This window comes from Notothenia coriiceps, unplaced genomic scaffold, assembly GCF_000735185.1.
Source record: "Notothenia coriiceps isolate Sejong01 unplaced genomic scaffold, NC01 NC01_scaffold00026095, whole genome shotgun sequence".
In the NCBI taxonomy this organism is placed as follows: Eukaryota; Metazoa; Chordata; class Actinopteri; order Perciformes; family Nototheniidae; genus Notothenia; species Notothenia coriiceps.
Window position 1 is genome coordinate 330,731 of NW_011358796.1, and position 14,002 is coordinate 344,732.

A 14,002-nucleotide genomic window follows, 5' to 3' on the forward strand; every position below is an offset into this window, starting at 1 on the left:
TCATAGGGTTTGTTTGATAGAGAAAGACCTTCTGTAAGAATATGACCCTACAATTATCAATTTTTTCAAAACTACAGTACCCCACCCAGTATGGTTCAGAGTTGACAGTTTCCACATCTGGATTCATAATAATAATAATAATAATAATAATACGCGTAGATTTTTATAGCGCTTTTCCTCATGTTCAAAGATGCTTTACACAAAATCAGATGATGATGAAAGCTAGAGTGAATAAGGGAGCTTTGAGAGCTATTTTGAAGGATGCAAGAGTGTTGGCCTTAGGGTAATGAAGTGTTTATAATCATGTCCGCTGGTCAACACTCTGATGACATTTGTTTCTAACATGCCATCTGTTTTAACTTATGTTCACTGACGACACATTCACAATTACACTCCAGCTTGGAATTACACATCCGTGGAACTTAGCTCAGCTCTGGCATTTGCAATTCAAGGATTTGGCAGTGTCCAGGCCACAGCGGGGCCTACACTTAACTCCTTCTCGGCAAACCTTGGCCTGATAAAAGCTTCATCAACTGTAGATGAATCTAGGAACATGATGTGTCTGGGAATATTAAATATGGGTAGCCACAAGTAGATCTTAGTAGTTCTTGGATCAAAAGTTCAATATGGCACAGAGATCTCATTTGTGTTCTTATCCCAAGACAAGTCTTCAGAAAGTCAGCAGATCTTATCACAACCCATCCTTTCACAGGAAGAAGAACACACACACACGCGCACACGCACACGCACACACGCACGCACACGCACACACACACACACACACACACACACACACACACACACACACACACACACACACACACACACACACACACACACACATTGTTTAGTTTTAACCTGAGTATATTTAGAAATATTATTTTCCACTGCCCTCCAGTGGTCACAGAGGGCAACTGCAATACATTTGATGGTTGACTGATGATGCATATGTGTATTTTTAATTTTTAAGAAATCGAAAGTAAAAGAGCACTGACACTTCACACGTAACATTCAGATATGTTTTATCCAACATGCTACTTACATTTTTACAATCCGAACCTGAGTCTAATTGTCTGACCTGACATTATTTAACACAATCACTAGAAAATATGTCAGATTTGTTACAGTTGATTTTGTTAAATAAATGTAACTGTTTGGGATGTGTTATTAATACTCACAAGCAGGTCCAATTGGTATTTGTAGAACAGAAGAAAAGGCTGTTTATTGCATATTGTTTAGTAGACGCTTTTATCCAAAGCAACTTACATACAGTAAACTCAATACCACATAGATTTGAAGCCATAGACTCCCATAGACTCCCCCACTCTTCCTGCACTGTTTTCTCAAAGATTATAAAACACTTCAGTGTAACATTAAAGTATCTGTTTCCTCAAGGATTACAGTACTTCAGGATACCAATTGTTAAAGGGTAGAAAGACAAGGTTAACGTCACCATTTTCATTTCCACAGATGTCACATGTAAACATAGAAAAGTGTATCAAAGTATATTGCACAGTTTATCAGAGGTGGACAAAAATCGATGAAATTGATATAAGAGCCAAAGGTTAATAGGAATACTTTTCTGATGTAACCCTGGGTAATCTGCTTTCTGAAAATGCAATACCAATGTAATGTGAAATTTGACCCGCCAAGACACAAATTTGAATTGCTTTCCCAACCATGGTTTACATCATGTTCTCTTATTTGGCAGTTCTAGTTACTTTTAGTAAATTATAATATCCTAGTGCTGTTTACTTTCTTAATGATTAAGGCACTCTTGCTGGTGTAAGAGGAATTCCTATTATTTATTTAATATTTCTTTATTATACACTTTTTTTAGTTATCAAACTGTTGTCAACGTATTTTCTATTTCAGTCAAAGCAAACTCATAAGGCAGGAGAGTTAATGTTTCACAGCTAAAAAAAAACATTTCAGGCACAGGGAAATTATGTGTATTATTGTTTTCATTATTACATCAGCATTAGGCTACATGAGTGTTACACTCTGATTACACCATTTCAAACATAACCCGCCCTGCTTCAGAGGGACGGGTCCACTTTGTAATAATATGAACAGCCCCCTGACTGCTATTGGCACACTGCTAACATATTCATATTTACTTTACTACTATTGGTGATAAGAAGTAAAAAGGCCTGTACACACACACACCTCCCTCATGAATATTGATAAGGTGCTGGTGGATATTTGATTTTTAAATGGTTTGAATGCGGAGTTGCCGACTAACAACATATAAATAAGCAGAGGATGGCTAAAGTGAGGAGACAGTTTGACTGACCTTATCTATGTTGTGGCTGTAGCTTGTAGAGCTTGCCGGGTCTTTCATTGCTTCTATGCGGATTTGATGCCAGCAGTCATCACAACAATTGGAACAGGTTGACATTTATCTCTGCAACGCTGACATAAGATGGCATCAATAGCAGCGGCTCATGAGCCAGGTTTAACCCCATGCGCCATAGCGTTGGCTGATGCTTTGGTCCCTGCGAGCATATTTGCTCCGGACCGGGGAGGATGCGAGGACGACGCCGGGGATGAGTGCTTCGATGACGGGGACATGTTCAATGGCGAGCCCGAGGACCGTCCTGTTGACTTCACCAACAAGGTAGGCCCTGGCTGTCATAGCGGTGTAAGGCTAACGTTAGCGGCTCCTGGTAAATGAATGAATGAAATAAATGATGTGTTTATTGCATGAACTACCATGTTATTACCAAACATAATGCTGCTCCAATCTGCAATTACTCAGTACCCTTAGTACCCTATAGTATAAACGACTGACTTTTTGGACTCAGGGTAATGTTATTGCTTTTGCTGATGGTAAAGTAGCTAGTTGTGGCTAACGCTAGCCCCAGCTGATGCTTTGGCACGTAGCAACCTGACCTAACGCTAACAGTACATGAATTACTAATCAGTCGAAACACATTTTCATTGCACCATATGCTGCCAAAACATGTCTGGACAACCATATATGTTGTTTCTGCTACTGTTTAAAGCAAGGCAGAGCAACGTGTAAGACTGTGTTGTCAAACAGACCATAACATTGGCTTGACGTGCTGTGTCAACCCAATTCAAACACATACAATGATGAAATACAGAAGATAACAAGATAAAGGTCAGGCTTGCCTGCTGGACCTTTACCAGCAAGAACGCCTAAGAAAAATAAATAGGGTAGACTAAGTAGTAAGACCTGTCAAATGAGTTTTACATGGATGTAGACCTGTATGAGGGCAACAGTAATTAGGTTTGTGTCCAGGGTCACATTTCACATTACAATGGTGTAACATGACCCTCAAGCAGATTGCTCAGGATTGCATCAGGTGCAGTCCCTTCTTCCTTTGGCTCCTGTCAATGTATTCTGCTTGGGTCTAGCTCTGAATAGTTTTCTAGTATACTTTTATTGACTTCTTTTGATATTATTCATTTGACATCACACTTTTGGCACAATAATATAGAAACCTTGATCCATGCTCCATCAATTAGCTTTATATCAATAACCTGTTTTTTCATATTCTTTAATATTAATAACACCATCATAACCAGGAGTCTCAGGGACACTTAAGTGTACTGTTTCTCTTAGTAGTAAACAAACAATGTACATTTGCATAACATTTATATTTTTCTCAATTGTGGCTGTTATCCAATGTTATGAGTTTTTATAAGCAATTAAACCACAGTTCTGCAATAGGAAGGCACATTTTTCACATACGGCAATACAATAATTACTATCCTTTTTAATTGTAACATAGTATAAACAGCTCAACATGCCTTAACATGTGTGCTGAAGTAGAATGAGCAGTGCTTTTGTTTGTATTTGACTTGTGTTACTATCCTAATCTTAGTTAGTCAATATTGTGTCTCATATGTAACCTTGAAGTGTTTCATGGGAAAAAAGACAGCTGCATTTTGTGTGTAGGGCAACTCTTGATTAGGCCATTCCCCCTTGGTTTACGTTTTACTGAAAATCACATAGTAATTATAAGAGTTGTCATAACTGAGAGAAAATGGTCCCAATCGATGTTTACTTTTAATTCCTGTCACTGTCTCTCATGAAAACAATCTCACTTTAAGCAATCACCAAAAGTGCATGACTTTTTGCAACTCATTGGATAAAGGATCTGCTTTGATTAACAAGAGCAACAACCACTTGTTCTCTGTTTCCTTTTCCCTTGAACGCACCAACCCTACAGCTGGCACTCGTTAGCCCAAATGGAGAGCAGTATGACTCGTTACTTCGCCAGCTACGGGACAGGATGGAAGAGGGATGTGGGGAGACCATCTATGTGGTCGGGATGGGCTCAGGTGAGAAAATACCTTTTTAAATTTCAGTTAATCCAAAACAGTTGATACAACCTGTACAAATCATAGGGTCCACTTGTTAAACTGTCTACTGTGTCTCTCTGTTGTAGATGGGGGTGACTGGGGTCTGGATGAGAAAGATATGGAGGCCTCAGTAGCCACAGTTCGCTCCATGTGTCAGCAGGTGGATGCTGATCTCATTACGCTCCGGGAGCGAAATGAGGCTGCCGGTTTGGTGCGCGATTATCTGATCCGCCGGCGTGTGGGTGAACTGGACTTCCTTGAGGTCAGGTGAGTGGTCAAAGTTCAAAATAAAAAGGGGACATGATTGCAATTATGTCCATTGACATAACAACACCTTTCTTTGTCACTACATTGGTTAAAATGTCTTTCCCTCTCTTTCTCAGGGTTGCAGTCGTGGGTAATGTGGATGCTGGTAAGAGTACTCTGCTGGGAGTGCTAACGCATGGCGAGCTGGACAATGGCAGGGGATTTGCCCGGCAAAAGCTCTTCAGACACAAACACGAGATGGAGAGCGGCAGGACGAGCAGCGTGGGCAACGATATCCTGGGCTTCGACCAGGAGGGACAGGTGAGAGGGGCTTCTGAAAGAATGGTTGTTTAAGCATCAGAAATATAGCTAGTTTGATTGAGTTAAATTAAGTTTCAATAGCATTATCATTCTAAATGAAATCATACTTGTGTGCCCCTAGGTGGTGAACAAACCAGATAGTCATGGTGGGAGCCTGGACTGGACTAAAATCTGTGAGAAGTCCTCCAAAGTAATTACCTTTATAGACCTGGCCGGACATGAGAAATACCTCAAGACCACCGTGTTTGGGATGACCGGACACCTGCCGGACTTCTGCATGCTTATGGTGAGAAGGGGGATCAGGAAGGAGGAAATATTATGATGTTATTATGCTGGTGAATATCATGAATGTGTGCCACATCTTTACAAAAACATGAAAGTATCTGCCTGCATGTTTTGTTTCTATCTTTACACAAGCAGTTCAAAATGTCAACTTTGGATGAAACCATTACAAGATTTATAATTTACCCAAATGTAAAATGTCTCAGTGTCTACATTGTACAACAAATACCCTTTTTGCTTATTTCTTTTATTAAAATATAGACAAAGATTTTTCTCTCTCCCTGCCTCGCCAGGTGGGCAGTAATGCAGGTATCGTAGGGATGACCAAAGAGCACCTGGGCCTGGCCTTAGCCCTGAATGTGCCTGTGTTCGTAGTGGTAACCAAAATAGACATGTGTCCGGCCAACATACTGCAAGGTCAGTCTCTTTCCTAACTCTGAAATGTGTTTTTTTCTTACATCTGAAAACACAATGTAACAATAGGATGAGTTAAGTGAGTGTGTGTCGATTGGCGTAGCTTTGAATGAAAATGTTGTACAGTACCCGACTTTAAAAACACTTAAAAAAAACTTGTTGTGATCCTTTGCTCCTAACAGAGACACTGAAGCTGCTCCAGAGGCTACTGAAGTCGCCCGGCTGTAGGAAGATACCCGTCCTCGTACAGAACAAGGATGATGTAATAGTCACTGCTTCAAACTTCAGTTCAGAGAGGTACAAAGACTATCCTGGCCAGATTCAGAGTAAGAGGGAAACAGTTGAACTTTTCTCACATGTTTGTGTTGTCCTCCCCAGGATGTGTCCAATCTTTCAGATCTCCAATGTTAGCGGGGAGAACATGGACCTGCTCAAGATGTTTCTCAACCTGCTCTCCTCCAGGACGTCCTACAGAGACGACCAGCCCGCTGAGTTTCAGATAGACGACACATACTCTGTACCGGTAAGTTACCCAGTTACAAATCACTTAACCTAACACATGACAACCGTTACCACATTTTAATGTTAACACCGGTTTTGTTTTTATGCCGCAGGGAGTGGGAACAGTAGTTTCTGGCACTACTTTACGTGGACTCATACGACTGAATGATACAATGCTACTAGGGCCGGACCCCTTAGGCAGCTTCATCCCCATCGCTGTGAAATCAATCCACCGCAAGAGAATGCCTGTGAAGGAGGTCAGAGGGGGCCAGACTGCCTCATTCGCTCTCAAAAAGGTAAGGGGGAAATCTGGGAGTGCATTTTTTAAAGTCTGGTTTAATTAACTGGCTGTTCAAACTGTGTATTTGTATATTTTGGGGGAAAGGTTTTATAAAACCTGAATGGTCAAATGTATCATTTTTTCCATTATTTTTTCCATCTTTTCCAGCTCAAAAAAAATGCAATCTTAAGAAATGTTTTTATAGAAATAATTAAAACAGTCTTGAATTGAAATTGACATTCCTCTGATGTTATTCCTCTGTCTGGTTCTTATGTAATCCGTACCCCTTTGTATAGATCAAGCGTTCGACCATCAGGAAGGGCATGGTGATGGTTTCCCCGAAGGTCTGCCCACAGGCCACTTGGGAGTTTGAGGCTGAGATCCTGGTACTGCATCATCCCACTACAATATCCCCCAGATACCAGGCCATGGGTGGGTAACAATGGTGTGGAAGAAGGGACAGGGAGTTTTTGTGGGTTTCCAAAGCAGCTTTAAAATATTTACTGAGCATTTAATTGCCTTCAAGATTAGTAGCCAACATTGAATATGTATTACGTTTTGCTTGTTTAAAAAGATGTCATCAAGAATAATATTTGATTATATAGGAGGACAGGGCAATTTCTCAACACCCTCTCAAAGAAACACTTAAGCAATAAGTTCCTGTTAAGTGACTCTTTAATAAGAAACAAAATGTTAACGTTTCTTTTCCTTCTGCTTACCGTCCACTCAGTCCACTGTGGCAGCATAAGGCAGACTGCCACCATCTTGTCTATGAACAGAGACTGCTTACGGACAGGGGACAAGGCTTCGGTCCATTTCCGCTTCATAAAGACCCCCGAGTACCTGCACTGCGACCAGAGGCTGGTGTTCAGGGAGGGGCGCACCAAGGCTGTGGGAACCATCACTAAGGTAAAGCAGTGTGAGGGCACATAACTGAACATTTAAGGAATAATATGTGTATTCTTTCTCCTTTACAATGATGGAATGAACAACCTGATATCTTCTCTTGGTGATGGCATCAGGCTAAAATATATCGACTTTTATTCGATTTTTTAAAGACAACAACCAACGTCAACACATTACACTTTTAATATATCGACTTTTTTTAAAACAGTCTTCTTCAGACTCTTATATCGACTCTCACTCTTTTCAGCTGCTGCAATCTACCAATAATTTACCATCAAATTCCAAACCTCCCCAAATCAAGATGCAGTCCACAAAGAAAGCACCGCTGCGCAGAGAGGACGGCACCACGGCAACCGGGGACGATATTCCAACGATATCACAGTCAGCTGGCCCAAACGAAACACAATCGGTTAGACATACTACTTTATAAAGTGCTATTTAGTGAGGTAGTGAATCTCTTATTGTAAACTTGCCTTAACACTGCAGCTCTGTTCTAACTGCATTGTGTCCTCCTTCCTTTTGGTTATGTTCTTGCTTTATCTTATCCACCACTCACGCTCACTCATTACTTCATCACTATTATTTTTAACCCACCCAACCCCACTTTGCTTGCGTGGCTGGCTTCCAAAGGGAGAGGGGGATGAAGACCCTCAGATAAAGGAGGGCAACAAAGAGAACAAGGTAACATAGGTCGATTCAAACTAAAACAAGAACACTGGTGGAGGTTGTGTTTTGACTAAAGCAAGATAGTTGAGTTCATAGCCGGGTGATCTTGATACATTGTGAGTAAATAACATGGAGGTGCCTTATCGAGTGTTCTCCTTATCTCTCCCTTGCAGCCAAAGTCTGGAGGAGGTGGCAGGAGAAGGGGCGGCCAGAGGCACAAAGGAAAAGGCCAGAACAGCAGCAGCAGCAGCAGCAACAACACAGCAGCCCCCTCCTCGTCAGGAACAGGAGGCTCCTGAATTGACCCCCCCAAACCTCCCTCTAAAATATCCCTCCACCACCTAGTGTCTTCATTCCACAAACCATGACGTTTGGAGCGAGACACTCCTCAGTCTCATCACTCCTTGCCTCTTGACACCAGGTCATAGTTTAGAAAGGGTACACAGTGGGGTGTGTCCCTAAATGCATTTTATCATCAGCTGCCTTTGCTTTTCTTTAACGAGTTTGGGTGATTGATAGCAGTGTGGTTTTTGAGGTAAGCCTCACTCAGGATGTTTGATTTCATTTAACCCATCGTTTATGCCTCTATGAAATTGACAATTTATTTTTCTGGCTCGATGTCAATGGCAAGGGAAGGAGGCCAAACCCCTGAACAGTTCCAGCATCGGCATGAGCAGCTATACGTGAAACTCCTCCGTGCATTCCGTGTGTATTTGCAATGAAAAACAATGAATGTACTATTTATACTGCATATGTAAATGAGCTTGTAGTTGTGCTCCAATTGGAAAGATGGAATTGTACAAAATGTATGCAAATCAGAAATGAATGTAGCAGAGGGCACATAGGGTTTTATCTCCAGATATATTGAAAATATAAGCTGTTAGCGTTTTATAATTGTCAGGTATTTATTTGGCATACATGCAGAAAGCTCGCTCTGATGGTCTTCATTCTGCTCTCACTTGCACTCCTCAGATTCAGCAGAATCCATCATACTTCCACTGTCAGTCAGCCACGTTAGAAACGTTATACAAATAGTGTTAGTACAAACAAATACAGCACATCGTCCTGTCACTCCTCATGATTATAAGACATGCAGTACTCGCAGTGCTACTCCAGTACCCCATGCGTTATGGCCTGTCGCTGTTTACATGTGACATTTTAAATACACTCTAAAAAACTGACCATCAATAAACAGGCTTTACTGAACCTTCAACAGTGTGGCTTTTTCTATGTCCATTTTCAGCAAAATATATATTATACAATTTTAATACTATGGATTTGATTTGTTAAAGTGAAAAAATAAGGATGGATTGGTCTTAGTCTTCTTCAATATTAAGAGGAGAGCTGTGCAGTCCTCAGTTCCATATTTTACAGACCCAGACAATATTACATTTGTAATTGTTGACAATATGTTTTACACAAGCTACAATGACTGATCACAAAACGCCAAGCTCATTGAATGTTCTGCACATGGGGAAGAGACAGTTCATGTAAATCCAACATCCTTTGTATGATGCAAAGGAAAATGTTTTGCAACTTGAATTAGTACATCATAATTCTCCAGTCCCCTCATACAGTGGAACATCATGAACGCTCAACAGTTTGAATAAATACATTCCCAAAAATGTCCCTGTTTCCTGATGTATGTGCAGTTAAGTCAGAACTAAAGGTAATCAGTAAGTAAGAATGATAAACTCGCAAGGGCACATTTCGTCACAAGCAAAATATATATTCACGTATATACAAAAACATAACAAATTACTGTATAGGCTATTTAACATTTATTTATAGATTGTAGCACAAAAAAGTATTTATCCGCCTCATTTACATTTTTGTCATACGAGTGCAGACTTCACTACCACTGATAAGGTAGCACACATACAGGCATAATCTTGTATAACTATTTGAAAAGGCTTTACTTGGCATGTGCAACATTTAGTAGTTAATGAAATATTTTGTAGAGTTCATGATATTTGAGGTAACTAACATCCCTCTCAAAAATAATTTGTAACTTTACAGCTCCATATTTAGGAATGTTTTGGTCTTAATATCTGGGTATTTAAAGGTTAATGTGGCATTTAATACCGTGTTAAAGGTCCAGGGTTTCTCGTGGCGATGACCCGCTGCTGTTGTAGCAACTAATGAAAGAGAGTGAACGCTCACTCCTGCACACAGCTATGAAAGCTGAATGTCCAGCAGGGAGTTTTATACGTACTGGACACACGAGAGCTCCAGTTTCATGGGTACAGACTCGTCTGCACTGCAGTGTTTTACCAGTATATATCGTTTTTCACCATGTAGTGCAATCTCCTACAGAAGTAAAATAAAGTATGCACTTGAATGCACACATGCTTCAGAACTGGCTGAACAGTGACGTGAGCGTTGAAGCAGTCACTTCCTGTTAATTATAATTGACAGTCTGTAAGTGACAGATAAGGAGACATCACATAAACACAGACAGGAGGACGCAGTAGGATTCAGACGAGTGTTTTCTGTGTGTGTCTAGCCATCGATGTCCCAGCTGAAGAGATGATGTTTCACCAACATGTCCTGCACTCCCTCCTTCAGGGGTCTCTGCTCATTCTCCTGGGAAAGACATAAAAGCAAAAGTAATACATTTAGATTTTTCAAGAATATTCAAAGATTTGAAATAAATATTTAAAATATAAAGAATCAATAAAGTATACAACCACAACAAAGAAATTAAATAAAGTGCTGGGCTCACCTCTTTCTTGTCAGGTAGCTCACAATCCTGGGAGAGGCTGAAGGCAAACTTTGAAAGCACTCTGTGGAGACAACAATGGTAGACTGCTTATTGTTTGGTTTTTTGGACAAATAATGTATCCATATTTTTACACAATTTCATTTTTTGTTGTTTAAAGTCCTTCTGGGGTATAAACTAATATGTTTAAACCGCTGGATTATGTGCGGTACATGTGGAATATACTGTAGTGGAGTATTAAGTACTTATAATTGCAAGCAAGCTTTGGAAATGGAGTAATACGTTTGCCAGTGGTTTATCCTATTTAGCCATTCCTGCTTTTTCGCTTGCTTGAATTTTCCACTGCAACAACTTTGACTTGAAATAAGCTCTAATCTGAGATCAAAACAGGTGTTTCTTACCTGAGCTCACACTTGATCTGTACCCATCCAGGACTACGGAGGAAGGACCATGGATGATACCATTTCTCTACAGCGGCCATGCTGGAGCACAGCACCTCCAGCCACAGGTGGAGCACCTGCTCACTGATGGAGAAGATAACCGTTAAGAACCAAACAGCCCCAGTGTGTGTGTGTGTGTTGTTAACAGCATATTTTGAAGGCATGCATATGTGTGTGTATGTGTGTGCGGTTCTCCCGAGAACTCACTTCAAGCCGACGCAGACCAGAGACCTAAACTTGACATCCATCTGAGCGTGTGCGCTGTCGTGGCTCATGTTGACCGACTGCACCGCCTGGGAGGAGCAGACAGAGGGCGCTCAATCACTTTCTACTAACATGCATTCCTAGAGGCAAGCTGCACATTAAGCTGAAGAAAACTCAATTGCAGATGTTACACATTGAGTTAAGGACACTCACCCTGTACAGCAGCTCCTCTGGTGTGAGTACTTTCCCATCTTCGTCTAACCTGGTAAATACGGCAGAGAACAAGTCGTTATCTTATTATGCTTCAGGCATACACACTGAAAGCCGATTCCACTTGCCATTGCCAGAGCACACTTTAGTTCCAACTGAAGGTAAAGGGTTAGATCCCAAGTTTGTTTGGTTTTAAACCGGTTGGGTTTCTATCCAAGCTTTTTGAGCGAGAGATTGTATTTTCAAGGTAACAGGGGTTATGTAATTGATCAAATTATCATTTCGTGGCAATCATTTCTCTTGAATGTTTATTTAAAAATAAGGGTTTTACCTGTAGGTTTTACACAGCACCAGTCTGGAGTAGACAGAGTTAAAGTCTTTCTCTACCTCTCTACTGGCCGCCTGAGAGAAAAGAGAAAGGGATTAGTCCAATGGTGAGTTTGATACATCTGCAATATTAAAAAGAAAATATTAATCTCCTACCTCTTCAACGAATAACCAAGGATGACAGGGCCCTCCCAGTAGAGATGTCTTCTTGAGCCCGTGCTGAAAGATGGCCTTCAGGGCCGGACACAGTGTCCCCCGGGCCAGGTCCGTCACTGCCTCCGTCACAGAGTCATCGCCTGCTAATGAGTACTGAGGACAGACACAAAGAGCAAAAATCGGATAATAATTTTTAGGATACTGAAGGTGAGCAGAAGGAAGGAACAACATGGAGTTAACATTAAAATACTCGTCTAAAAGTAAGCATAAAAACATCCTTTCTCATTAAGCGGGTAATTAACTGATTCCATACCTCTTTGCTTCTTTCATCTAGGATCTCCACAAACTTCGCTGGAAACCAACCTGTGACATAATGCAATAGAAAAATGTCAATAAGCTGTAACAGTATATAGAAACAAAGAGATTCAACACGGTGCTGATGCTTAAGAAAAAACCCAAACACCTCTTAGGCCATTTAGCTCTCCAACCCAACAGTGTTCATCCTTCTGCGAGATGATCTGAAGGGGAAAGATGGAAAGTACAGCTGTATCAGATTCAGAGCGAAAGGTTAGAAACCACAGAAAGCTTTTTTTTTGGTTTCTGTGAGTCATCGAGCAGGGCATGACTCACAGTGATGATGTCATTCTTCCTGAACCCCAGCTCGTCGTCGTCGTGTCTCTCGAAGTCCAGCAGAGCCTTAGCCCGTCTCCGTCTGGTGCGAGAAACTACAAGGAAGTTCTCATGGTCTCGCTGGTGGCTCTCCATGGAGTAGTCAGGAGTCAGCTCCTAGAGAGAAGGGAGAAGTTTGGTTATAGAAATGTGATGGATAGAAATGAATACGCCAGGAAGTAACGGGAGACCCCCTTCAATTCTCCTGTTATTTTGCTCGATACATTTTCCATGAGAAGCCATTACGGCCCGTCTACACTACAGGCATCAAAAAATCTTGAAGCTGGGCGTGTCTGAAGCTTGGCGATTTTTTGCGAGCAACGCGACCAACAACCAATCACATGAATCTCCCGCCCCCGACATACAAGCAATAGCAATGTTAAAACGAAGTAAACTGGATATAAACTCTCCAAACAGGCGAAAACCTACCAGTTTCACCCACTGTCTCTGCCACCTCCCTCCATGCCTGGTTCCTCCGGTTTGTATCCCGGTAAATAGTTCTGGTCGTAAAGAACCGGGTGATTTGCTACCGTAATATCTCGTTTGGAATATGAGGAAATGAACTGCGGTCTGGCTCTCCCAGCTTGCACGCGGTTTGATTGGCTGCGCTTGTACTGGCGGGATTTGCATAAACAGGATTTGATTGGCTGATGCCAGCTTCGCAAGCATCGGGAGCATCAAAAGTTGAACATTGCTCAACTTTTGATGCTCACGATGCTTGCAAAGCCATGCTCCGCTCCCCACAATGCAGTTTGGCAAAGATTAAAAATCTTCTACATCACCCCATTCAAGTGAAGCTTTGAAAGATTTTTTTCATGCCTGTGTGTGGACGGGCCGAGTGCCTGCAAACCGGAGGAGAACGCCTCCTACTTGAAAGACTACGGAGGGATAGGGTCTACAAAATGTGTTTATTTTGGGGATGGACTGGATGCTCTGACCGGTCCACTTCCTGCGGAAGGTAATGGCTCGTTAAGGACACATTAAGGGCTCGTTAAAGACTTGTTAAGGACTAGTTACCTGTCCCATGCTGAAGTGTCTCTTGAAGGTCCCGAAGACGTCGTAGGTCAGAACCGATCCGTCCTCCTGAACCAATAGCAGCTCATCACTCACCGTCCAGCCCACCTGGACCACTGGACCACTCTTCCACTGGAGACAGGTGAGAGACAGGTGAGAGACAGGTGGGAAACAGGTGAGAGACAGACATGTGGGAGACAAGTGGGAGACAGACAGGTGAGAGACAGGTGAGAGACAGACATGTGGGAGACAGGTGAGAGACAGACAGGTGGGAGACAGGTGAGAGACAGGTGGGAGACAGACAGGTGA

The 14,002-nt window shown here is 41.8% G+C and overlaps 2 protein-coding genes across 3 annotated transcripts in view; one reads left to right on the top strand and one right to left on the bottom strand.

Annotated features, from left to right (window-relative positions):
• Positions 1 to 2,218: 2,218 nt before the first annotated feature.
• Positions 2,219 to 8,602, top strand: gtpbp1 (GTP binding protein 1). 2 transcript variants are annotated; one of them, XM_010783965.1, is made up of 13 exons: positions 2,219 to 2,620; positions 4,203 to 4,314; positions 4,422 to 4,602; positions 4,719 to 4,902; positions 5,024 to 5,188; positions 5,478 to 5,601; positions 5,781 to 5,895; positions 5,977 to 6,121; positions 6,213 to 6,395; positions 6,676 to 6,811; positions 7,110 to 7,288; positions 7,587 to 7,694; positions 8,125 to 8,602. In XM_010783965.1, the coding sequence occupies exons 1-13, from the start codon at positions 2,426 to 2,428 to the stop codon at positions 8,248 to 8,250; spliced, it is 1,953 nt and encodes a 650-aa protein (XP_010782267.1). In that variant the 5' UTR covers positions 2,219 to 2,425; the 3' UTR covers positions 8,251 to 8,602. The 2 variants fall into 2 exon arrangements, with proteins under 2 accessions (XP_010782267.1, XP_010782266.1); XM_010783964.1 differs by having other exon boundaries at positions 2,220 to 2,620; positions 7,533 to 7,694.
• Positions 8,603 to 10,038: 1,436 nt separating this feature from the next.
• Positions 10,039 to 14,002, bottom strand: part of LOC104956493 (small G protein signaling modulator 3-like) — an 8,645-nt gene continuing 4,681 nt past the window's right edge. The window contains exons 2-12 of the mRNA XM_010783973.1: positions 13,697 to 13,825; positions 12,641 to 12,796; positions 12,474 to 12,528; positions 12,324 to 12,373; positions 12,011 to 12,163; positions 11,859 to 11,929; positions 11,531 to 11,579; positions 11,321 to 11,406; positions 11,075 to 11,197; positions 10,677 to 10,737; positions 10,039 to 10,537 (exon numbers count right to left, since the gene is read on the bottom strand). Coding sequence (XP_010782275.1) covers positions 10,454 to 10,537; positions 10,677 to 10,737; positions 11,075 to 11,197; positions 11,321 to 11,406; positions 11,531 to 11,579; positions 11,859 to 11,929; positions 12,011 to 12,163; positions 12,324 to 12,373; positions 12,474 to 12,528; positions 12,641 to 12,796; positions 13,697 to 13,825 — 1,017 coding nt within the window. The 3' untranslated portion in view covers positions 10,039 to 10,453. The remainder of the gene's footprint in view (positions 10,538 to 10,676; positions 10,738 to 11,074; positions 11,198 to 11,320; positions 11,407 to 11,530; positions 11,580 to 11,858; positions 11,930 to 12,010; positions 12,164 to 12,323; positions 12,374 to 12,473; positions 12,529 to 12,640; positions 12,797 to 13,696; positions 13,826 to 14,002) is intronic.

Coding starts and splice junctions, on each gene's coding strand:
- gtpbp1 (XM_010783964.1), top strand. CDS start 2,426: ATGGCATCAATAGCAGCGGCTCATGAGCCAGGTTTAACCCCATGCGCC. Junction 4,603..4,718: donor CTGGACTTCCTTGAGGTCAG/GTGAGTGGTCAA, acceptor TCTCTTTCTCAG/GGTTGCAGTCGTGGGTAATG. Junction 4,903..5,023: donor GCTTCGACCAGGAGGGACAG/GTGAGAGGGGCT, acceptor GTGTGCCCCTAG/GTGGTGAACAAACCAGATAG.